The sequence below is a fragment of the Berghia stephanieae genome, chromosome 1, assembly GCF_034508935.2.
Source record: "Berghia stephanieae isolate SIO BIC M18660-M18661 chromosome 1, UCSD_Bste_1.3, whole genome shotgun sequence".
NCBI classification, from domain to species: domain Eukaryota; kingdom Metazoa; phylum Mollusca; class Gastropoda; order Nudibranchia; family Aeolidiidae; genus Berghia; species Berghia stephanieae.
The window spans coordinates 115,996,560-116,006,724 of record NC_088360.1 but is presented as its reverse complement, the minus strand read 5'-3'; the positions used below and the strand labels follow the sequence as shown (position 1 = coordinate 116,006,724).

The 10,165-nt window shown below is 37.1% G+C and overlaps 2 protein-coding genes across 7 annotated transcripts in view; both read right to left on the bottom strand.

The window, feature by feature from the left end:
* Positions 1–10,165, bottom strand: part of LOC144962846 (uncharacterized) — a 51,476-nt gene that overhangs the window by 20,719 nt on the left and 20,592 nt on the right. The window contains exons 1-2 of one of the 6 annotated variants that reach the window (XM_078896174.1): positions 4,063–4,741; positions 3,283–3,331 (exon numbers count right to left, since the gene is read on the bottom strand). The exons of 3 other annotated variants lie outside the window; for them this stretch is intronic. The gene's annotated coding sequence lies outside the window, so the exon portion shown is untranslated. Of the gene's footprint in view, positions 1–3,282; positions 3,332–4,062; positions 4,742–10,165 lie in introns of those variants that run through there. 2 more of the 6 variants (XM_078896173.1, XM_078896178.1) reach the window with 2 other exon arrangements.
* On the bottom strand, positions 4,190–9,489 carry LOC144962628 (uncharacterized). Its single transcript, XM_078895733.1, has 4 exons — positions 9,463–9,489; positions 8,115–8,819; positions 5,820–6,064; positions 4,190–4,340 (listed from the first exon to the last, which is right to left on the bottom strand). Exons 1-4 carry the CDS (start codon positions 9,487–9,489, stop codon positions 4,190–4,192), a joined length of 1,128 nt encoding a protein of 375 aa, XP_078751859.1.

The following is a 10,165-nucleotide window of genomic DNA, read 5'->3' as shown; positions in this document are numbered from 1 at the left end:
GCCTACTGTAATAATCTTATTTCACAGTTCATAATAATTGTTACACGTGTTAGTGTCCCGGGTAACCTGAACCACTTTTTATCGCTATTCTGATCCATTTTCTATTACATGTCCATCGTAATGTATAATATGTATTGGCGATCATAATTTATTGCTTATTGGAGATAACAGCGACTCAAGGATTAATGCTTACAACTGGCCTCTAAAAAAAACAGGCGGATCGATCGAGGAGATTATTATTGAGAATTGTGATTTTATCTGATGAATCTTTCAATTACCTGTTATTGATTATATTTGTGTGTGATGTTAATGAACAATGTTATTGATTTTACTTTGCTTTCATTTTTACGTAGATCTAATTGGAAAATATGTGTTAATTTATGATTTCTGCCGGCAATTGCAAAAAACATTTCCCTTGAAGTTGAACATAATAATATCTATGACTAAAGAGCCACCGATATTTGATAAGAGCAACCCAAACTAATTCATCTGTATTTTTTATATCGTCGTCCAGTTTAGTTTTTATTCAAATATATATAATAATCCCCTACAAAAGTTATATTTTCATGCGAGCTTTATGGGTAAGGCCATGATAGTACTTAACTCGTTTGGTTTCGCTTCAATCAAATAAACACCAGTGTTAAGACTGAATCTTTTCACACTGAATAAAACACAAAGACGTTGTTTATGGTCTCGAACTCCTGGTCTTCTTGTCTTGCAGATGACCATTATATTATTAGTTTTGAGTATGGTGCTTCAGACTTGAAATAATTCTTCTCCAGAAGCCATTTCCGTGGCTTGATCTATGAAAGAGAACAGTCTGTCACCGTTACCCACACCCTGCAAAATGTGATAAATCCTGTTGGTTTAGCAAACGCTATCTAATCTATCTTGATTGCAGTCCGATTTTCTATCTTCCACGATAATCGATTTAGCGGAAAGAACGTTTTCAGACTAAAAATAAATAGTAGGGGAAATGAAGCTAAAATCGAGCAAATTCTGGTAGAAAGACCCAAGCCCCATAAAGAATAATATCTGCTATAGAACCACTCTGACAATAAATACAACGTTTCGTTTTAACGTCTTTCTTTTTCCCTATTACAGCAATGTTGACCAAGGGAAATAACTGCGTAAATACAGATATTTGTTTCATATTCATTGTATTCAGTTTTAGTGGATTTACGGTGATTGAAGGGTGTCAAATGAGGTATAATCATTGCAAAATTCAGAGACAAGGACCTTTAAAATAATGGTAGATTTTTCGTACTCATTTTTCATGTGTTCAATACTAATTTGCACGATCCAAGGATTTCTGGGAACTCATTCCCCCTACTAAAATGTACTTATAATTCAGATAAGAACAATTGACGCTTTACAACAGACTATAATGCATGGCAGGACAACATCAAGGGATGGACGGATTTGGTGTCATACGAAATGAGAGAGAAGGCTAATGAAAGCGATGAGTGGCACTGGGGGGTGAAGGCTTCATCCCACAAGTCCCGGCGAGCGATAGATGTCCAAACAAATTTCAGTTCCATACCTGTTATTGCTTCTAAAGAATTTGTAGCTGATGACCCGTGTAATTTTGGTTCATATTTGAGATAATAATATTCTCTAAAAAAAAAATAATAATAAAAAATTGAGCTTTTATATAGCGCATATCCACTAAACTTGCTGAAAGAGCTTTACAAGGGGTCCCTGGTCAACAACAACATTTAACATGTAGGACGGGACATAATGCTTGTTTGGCGATATTACAATTTTTCGGACAAAGACAACACTGTTAACGGCCAGGTACTCATTTTACACCTGAGTACGGTGAGAGAATGTGAGTAAAGAACCTTTTCCAAGGACTCAACTATGCGCGAGCGCGAGGCTCGAACCCAGGACCTTCCGATCCGAAAGCGAGTGTCATACCACTAGACCACATAGCCGCACAAATGAATTTTTAAAAAACCCTAAAAATCTAACCTAGCGTAAGCTACTAAATAAGATTAATTTTGTTTTTATCATGATATGAATTCTGCTTAGCTTTATCGTTGCGACACGGCTTTTACGGGATCTCAACATTGCTAAGGAAGATAAAGATGTGAAAAATCGTGTATGAAACAGTGCCAGACAATACAAGAAAGAAGAATACAAGGGAAATAAAAACATCCCAAAATAATCAGTCTTCCTCGAATGGGGATCGAACTCCAGACCTCCTGATAACCGGCTTGACGTGCTACCATTACACCACAAAGGTTACCCGATAGTTGGGGTGAAATTTTAATGCCTACATTCTTCACAAGGGTAACCGCTGTAGTGTAATGGTAGCACGTCTGACCGGCAATCAGGAGGTCTTAAGTTCGATCCCCAGTCGAGGAAGACTGACATTTTAGATTGATTTTTGCTTGTATTTTTCTTTCTTATTTTGTCTAGCACTGTTTCATAAACATTTTTTTTCAGATTTCTCCAATGCCGCAACGCAGTTCGAAATCTCAAACATCGGAGGCAGCGTTGCTCAGCGGTACGTACAATCATTCATTCCCGAAAGGTACCGAGTTCGAATACCCGCTGCGCAGTGTGGCCTTGAGCAAGTCACCTCGTCCTAACTCAGTTTGCTGTGCTGCACTGCTGCTAACGCTTGGGTTATTCCAGTCCTCCCTTGGAATAGACTCTAAAGACAAATTTCCCCTAGGGGATGAATAAAATGGAATTTTCCCTTACACCAGTGTCTGCTCCTTTGATTGTCATTTTGTTAAGGAATCGGCTAGAAAATGCACAAGATTACAAAAACATAATATCATAACACCAAACCGATATTTTAAAATGAATACTTTTATTATGAACGTTTTGAAGAATAGGATAAGTGTAAATGGAAGAAAAAGACAACGACTTTAAGGTAAGAATGAGGTATTTTATCGGTACATGGTGAATAAATCATATGTAAACAATCAACTCATAGAAGGCTATATACAGACATATTAATGAGTAAAAAACGACTCAAATTTGAAAACAAGATTATCAAACACTGAAAGACAAGTCTCACAACTCGAGCACACAATAAGAAAAACATAGTCGACATGTCTAGACAAGAAGACGATTTTCTATTTAGAAATAAAATGACAAACAAAATTTACTGGACTATTTGCATTGGTCTAAGTAAATGCCAACATTTTAGAGGCATCGAATTTTCTAGTAAATGACAATCTTGAATTGCTTATCCCATTTCCATGGCAAGTGTCTAGGCAAGAATTTTGTTTTGTTTTGTTTAATGACAATTTTAAAAAAAATTACCTTAAAAGTATGTTGCGATTGATGTCTCGCCTATGTTTATAGGGGAATCCTTGGAAAAAGAGATGTGTAATTTGAATTAATTGAAAAATGAAAAATTTTTACAAATCAATTATTGGTCATGAAATATCTAAGAATGTTACTTTGAGAGGTGGAATAAGGGTATTCTTTCACGGCTTTGGATTTATTGAATTCGTTATATTTTTTATCCCGGAATAAGTCACTGAAAAGCTCGTGAGTTATTTGGCGCGATAAAAAATAATTCATTTTATAAATCCAAACCCTTGAAAAAATCCTATAATATACCGTGGACTGATAAATATATCATTTCTTTTCAAAATATTTTCAGAGTTAGATGCCGTCGACTGACTTCCTTTAAACCTTAGCTGTCTCTGACCATACGCATAGAATCATTCCACATAATATGTAGAACATGCTCTCTCTCTCTCTCTCTCTCTCTCTCTCTCTCTCTCTCTCTCTCTCTCTCTCTCTCTCTCTCTCTCTTCTCTCTCTCTCTCTCTCTCTCTTGCACACACAGAAGTTCACAGATAACAAACATTTTTATCGTCCCTCTTTTCCTTCTCCCCGTATTATGTGTGTGTTTGTGTGTGTATTTGTGTGTGTGTGTCTTTATGGATGTGCCTGTTTGTGCATCTTCTATCTTATCTATGACCGAAGGGCTAGAGCTCAGGTGTTCGCTGGTTCGGATACATAAGCAAATATCTCTACCCAAAGCATTCAACAATGCGTTACGTAAAATGGACAACACCCGCTAAATCTTACCTTAAAAACACGTCAGATAAAAACTTCAGTTCGACAAGCCAAACCAAAAACCTTTCATGGTCTCGAATCATGACTGTAATCCACCAAATTGTTGACAATTTTGTGATATCAAATCACAGCTAAGACTCTAATGATATAGGTGACTCCTTATTTTACACATCACCGAGTACAGATAATCTCCCCTGACTGTCAGTCTGTCTTGGTTGGATACACCCCTGGTGACATGAAAACGTAAACGGTACAAAAGGATCGTGACTTCGATAGCCGAATCGGGTACCCTAGATTGTAATTAGGTCGAGAAAATTGAGCACAATTAGAGATCAGATGGAAGACATTATTATAACCAAATTAAGATTTTGGTAATGCATCCCCTTGCAAGGCAATTTACACACAATGTATCTCGTTCAATTCAGGCGTGATTGGAAAATTGGTGGTCAGAGTGAAAATGCTAGAGTAACAAAAAAGCAAAGACAAAAACAAAAATAATCATAAAAAAGCAAAGCAAAACAAAATACAAAAAGAAAACATAATATCCAAAATAAAACAGAAAAAAAAAAGAATAAAACAAAGATCCAAAACAAGCAAGTTGTACGGTATCGAATTAATGTAATACTTGTCGACTGACGAGATGGAAATCATCGAAACAATTGTATCGGAAAAAAATGTGAGTGACCTTATATATATATATATATATATATATATATATATATATATATATATATATATATATATATGTATGTGTGTGTGTGTGTCTGTGTGTGTGGAGAGAGAGAGAGAGAGAGAGAGAGAGAGAGAGAGGTATGTGTGTGAAAGAGAGGAAGTGTGTATATGTGTGTGCGTGTGTGTGTGTGTGTGTGAGAGAGAGAGAAAGAGAGAGAGAGAGAGAGAGAGAGAGGGAGAGAGAGGGAGAGAGAGAGAGAGAGAGAGAGAGAGAGAGAATGTTATAATTATTCCAAATACGACATTTCTATATAACTTATCATTGCCGCTCTACGTCAATAGTCACTCTCTATTTCTCTTAAAAGTAAAACTTTCTACATCTATTTGTACTTATTGAATTTATGGAATAACTAATACTAATTTTATAGCGAGTATGGTGAGAGAATGTAAGAACCTTTTCCAATGACTCAACTGTGCACCGCACAGAGTGGGACTCGAACTCAGGATTTTTCAATCACAAGACGAGTGTCAAACCACTAGACCATAAAGCCGCACAGTTATATATAAACTTATGATCCATAACATCAAATGTTGTGGGGATGGGGAAATATGATTTGTTTTAGAAGCAAATTATACCCTCTCTGAGGGTTGACAGGGTATAATTATGATGTCTAGCATGATAAAGAATTATTACAATGCAAGCGATGTCACAAGTATAATGCAGAATGAAGGTATTTCTCTTTGGAATTTAAAGATGTTGGAACGTTTACAAACGAATAACAAAATCCGTCTCTAGTAGGAATCACTATGAGCGGATCGAACAACAGGATTATATATATATATATATATATATATATATATATATATATATATATATATATATATATATATAATATATACACATATATATCAATTTTTTCATATGTTGCTGTCCTCTAGTCTCAAATAACTCGAGAATTAGATCAATTATTTTATGTGGTGCTATCCTCTAGTCTCAAATAACTCGGGAAATAGATCAATAATTATTTCATGTGTGATATCATCCAGTCTCAAGTAACTCGGGAAATAGATCGGCAGGTTGTGAATCGTATCCATACAATTCAAAATCTTTCATCAAGAGTTCTCGAACCTTTAACCTGTCCTGTAAAGGTGCCTGTAGGTAGAGTTTTACCATCATTTCCCTTTTTTGTTTATGCTTGTCAATATTTCCCATAGACTGAACATGGGCGTCCCATGTTAGGTCAGAGAATTCTTGCCCAGTGATGACATCACATTTATCAGCAGGTACAGGGAATTTGATGTCTAGGGATATTAGACCACGGGCTTGGAAAGACCACCAAACCTTTCGCAAAGCGGAACACATTGACTCACAACAAGATATGAAGTGAGTAGAAAAGTGCCAGAAGACAATAGAGAATAAAAAATTTTTTTTCTTTCTTAAAGGAGCTTAACTGCTGGTCAAAATTATTTCGCGATGGTGGTGAACGAATCGGCGATCTCAAGAAGTGGGTGAGAGAGGGATCTAGAAATGACTTTGGGTTTGAAACGAATATTTTTGTGTTCGTGGATAGCTCACACGGTAGAGCCACGCTCTCACCTGCCAGACGGAGTTGTCGTACCAATAAGGTCGCAGGTTCAAACCCCACCACCGCCGCGAAAAAATTTTTTATTCTCTATTGTCTTCTGGCACTTTTCTACTCACTTCATATCTTGTTGTTACCAACATAAGTGCCTGCTCCACTCACTTTTCTGAATTAAAAATTCACCCCATACACCGGAGCATACTCAATGTCTTAATCGTTTCTATGTTATATGTTTGTGATGAGAATATTGGCTATTAAGCTTAACTGCTGGTCAAAATTATTTCGCGATGGTGGTGAACGAATCGGCGATCTCAAGAAGTGGGTGAGAGAGGGATCTAGAAATGACTTTGGGTTTGAAACGAATATTTTTGTGTTCGTGGATAGCTCACACGGTAGAGCCACGCTCTCACCTGCCAGACGGAGTTGTCGTACCAATAAGGTCGCAGGTTCAAACCCCACCACCGCCGCGAAAAATTTTTTATTCTCTATTGTCTTCTGGCACTTTTCTACTCACTTCATATCTTGTTGTTACCAACATAAGTGCCTGCTCCACTCACTTTTCTGAATTAAAAATTCACCCCATACACCGGAGCATACTCAATGTCTTAATCGTTTCTATGTTATATGTTTGTGATGAGAATATTGGCTATTAAGCTTAACTGCTGGTCAAAATTATTTCGCGATGGTGGTGAACGAATCGGCGATCTCAAGAAGTGGGTGAGAGAGGATCTAGAAATGACTTTGGGTTTGAAACGAATATTTTGTGTTCGTGGATAGCTCACACGGTAGAGCCACGCTCTCACCTGCCAGACGGAGTTGTCGTACCAATAAGGTCGCAGGTTCAAACCCCACCACCGCCGCGAAAAAATTTTTTATTCTCTATTGTCTTCTGGCACTTTTCTACTCACTTCATATCTTGTTGTTACCAACATAAGTGCCTGCTCCACTCACTTTTCTGAATTAAAAATTCACCCCATACACCGGAGCATACTCAATGTCTTAATCGTTTCTATGTTATATGTTTGTGATGAGAATATTGGCTATTAAGCTTAACTGCTGGTCAAAATTATTTCGCGATGGTGGTGAACGAATCGGCGATCTCAAGAAGTGGGTGAGAGAGGGATCTAGAAATGACTTTGGGTTTGAAACGAATATTTTTGTGTTCGTGGATAGCTCACACGGTAGAGCCACGCTCTCACCTGCCAGACGGAGTTGTCGTACCAATAAGGTCGCAGGTTCAAACCCCACCACCGCCGCGAAAAAATTTTTTATTCTCTATTGCCTTCTGGCACTTTTCTACTCACTTCATATCTTGTTGTTACCAACATAAGTGCCTGCTCCACTCACTTTTCTGAATTAAAAATTCACCCCATACACCGGAGCATACTCAATGTCTTAATCGTTTCTATGTTATATGTTTGTGATGAGAATATTGGCTATTAAGCTTAACTGCTGGTCAAAATTATTTCGCGATGGTGGTGAACGAATCGGCGATCTCAAGAAGTGGGTGAGAGAGGGATCTAGAAATGACTTTGGGTTTGAAACGAATATTTTTGTGTTCGTGGATAGCTCACACGGTAGAGCCACGCTCTCACCTGCCAGACGGAGTTGTCGTACCAATAAGGTCGCAGGTTCAAACCCCACCACCGCCGCGAAAAAATTTTTTATTCTCTATTGTCTTCTGGCACTTTTCTACTCACTTCATATCTTGTTGTTACCAACATAAGTGCCTGCTCCACTCACTTTTCTGAATTAAAAACACATTGACTCGCAATTTATAATTTTTTTCTTTTGTTTTATTATACTCACGGCTTTTAATCTCATTGTTAATTCTTCATCATTAAAATCCATGTCAACAGAAACATTAACAGACTTGAATACATAAGACAGGTCGTCTTTAAACGTTTCTAAATGGCCAATAAAATCGTATTTTACTCCACATGGGTTGCATAGCTTATGCAAAGGAGTCCAATGCGAATTGGGTCTGAAGTGGTCAACTTGAGTTGCAATGAAATATTTTAAAAACTCCGGAAAAGTTACATCGTTTCCACACACTTTGGCTTTTGCCTTTGCTCTAGGTTGAAATTTTTTTACAATTGAAGTGCCAAACATTTTCCACCACGGCTGGTTTGTTACAATTTTACCAATGTAACCTGAGACAAGTCGAGAGTATGGTTCTCTTACGAACACGAGAGATTTTATCAGGGATGGATCTTTATTTTTATCAATAATAGTACGCAAGTATCTCCTCTCCAATGATGATAAATAAGTTGTGCCTACTTTAGGAATACGACACCATCTGATACGTCCATTGGCGATTTTGGAATATCGGCGTTTTGATCCTCCTTTTCTCAAACCCTCGTAATTCGGACGTTGGCAAGTCTCGGTCACCATCTTTTGGCGTTTCTGAAAACGGTGCTCCATTATATCCTCAGTTGTTAAGGGAGGATAATGGCCTGTACCAGACGTCTGGCCTTGAACTTTCTTCTTATCTTGAGAAAACCCAGACTCAATCTATGAGGGAAAAGGAAACATTCGAAGAAAGTGTTTATACGCTTTGTGTAATTTAAGTTATTTGATGACAACTTGCTTGTTTTATCTTACAACGTTTATTAAAGTAGATTTATTTTTGATATATCCACGGTTGAAATATCGTTTTATCATGATCTCCCTCTCTCTCTCTCTCTCTCTCTCTCTCTCTCTCTCTCTCTCTGTCTCCCTCCCCCTCTCCTCTCTCTCTCTCTCTCTCTCTCTCATTAAGTAGGAGAACAAGGAGAATCACTTTAGACTAATTGCTGAGTTTTGTACCACTCATAATTTTCGAAGATTTTGAAATGTACATCCTATGCTCACTCATGGTCTTTATTCCAATGTTGAAAATGAGATACGTTGTCAAATTCTCTACTGATTTCAAGAGCAAATAGGTCAGAATGGTTTTAATATCCAGAGAGCCAGAGTTAAATTCAAATGTGAATAATAATAGTGTGATATTAAAATTGACGGCTTCTAAACGACAGGTGCTGTTGATCTTCTCAGACATTGTCCATCACTCATTCAAATATGTATAATCTTGTTCCAAATATTGCCCTTGAATGTTGATATTAAAATGAATCCCCATTATGAATTTATGTTGCTTCAGTTTTTCTTCATTCGTTACTCTCAATCTCTTCATTCTCTTCCTCATTTCTCTATTTTATAGACATTAAATTTACTAACATCGTAGATATACAGTAGAGTTCACATGAATTTAAGTTAATTAGTAGTGCATCTTGATGTGTGTCTGTGTGTTTGTTTCTGTAGTAGAAGTAGTAGTAGAAGTAGTAGTAGTAGTAGTAGTAGTAGTAGTAGTAGTAGTAGTAGTAGTAGTAGTAGTAGTAGTAGTAGTGGTAGTAGTAGTAGTAGTAGTAGTAGTAGTAGTAGCAGTAGTAAGTGCAGTAGTAGTAGTAGAGTAGTAGTAGTAGTAGTAGTAGTAGTAGTAGTTTGTAGTAGTATTAGTAGTAGCATAGTAGTAGTATAGTAGTAGTAAAGTAGTAGTAGAGTAGTAGTTATAGTAGTAGTAGTAGTAGTAGTAGTAGTAGTAGTAGAGTAGTAGTAGTAGTAGTAGAGTAGTAGTATAGTAAAGTAGTAGTAGTAGTAGTAGTAGTAGTAGTAGTAGTAGTATAGTAGTAGTAGTAGTAGTAGTAGTAGTATGTAGTAGTAGTAGTAGTAGTAGTAGTAGTAGTAGTAGTAGTAGTAGTAGTAGTTGTTGTTGTTGTTGTTGTTTGTAGGGAAAGTGATGAATGGGATTGAGTGTGTGTGTGTGTGTCTGTGTGTGTGTGTGCATGATAATGAGAGAGAGAGAGAGAGAGAGAGAGAGAGAG

Bases quoted from the DNA above. Each gene is read 5' to 3' on its own strand.
- LOC144962628 (XM_078895733.1), bottom strand. From the start codon at position 9,489: ATGAGGAAGAGAATGAAGAGATTGAGA. The intron at 8,820-9,462 runs GTAACGAATGAA...TTTCCCTCATAG, and splicing joins AGAGAATGAAGAGATTGAGA to ATTGAGTCTGGGTTTTCTCA. The intron at 4,341-5,819 runs GTATGGATACGA...ATTACAATCTAG, and splicing joins TTGATGAAAGATTTTGAATT to GGTACCCGATTCGGCTATCG.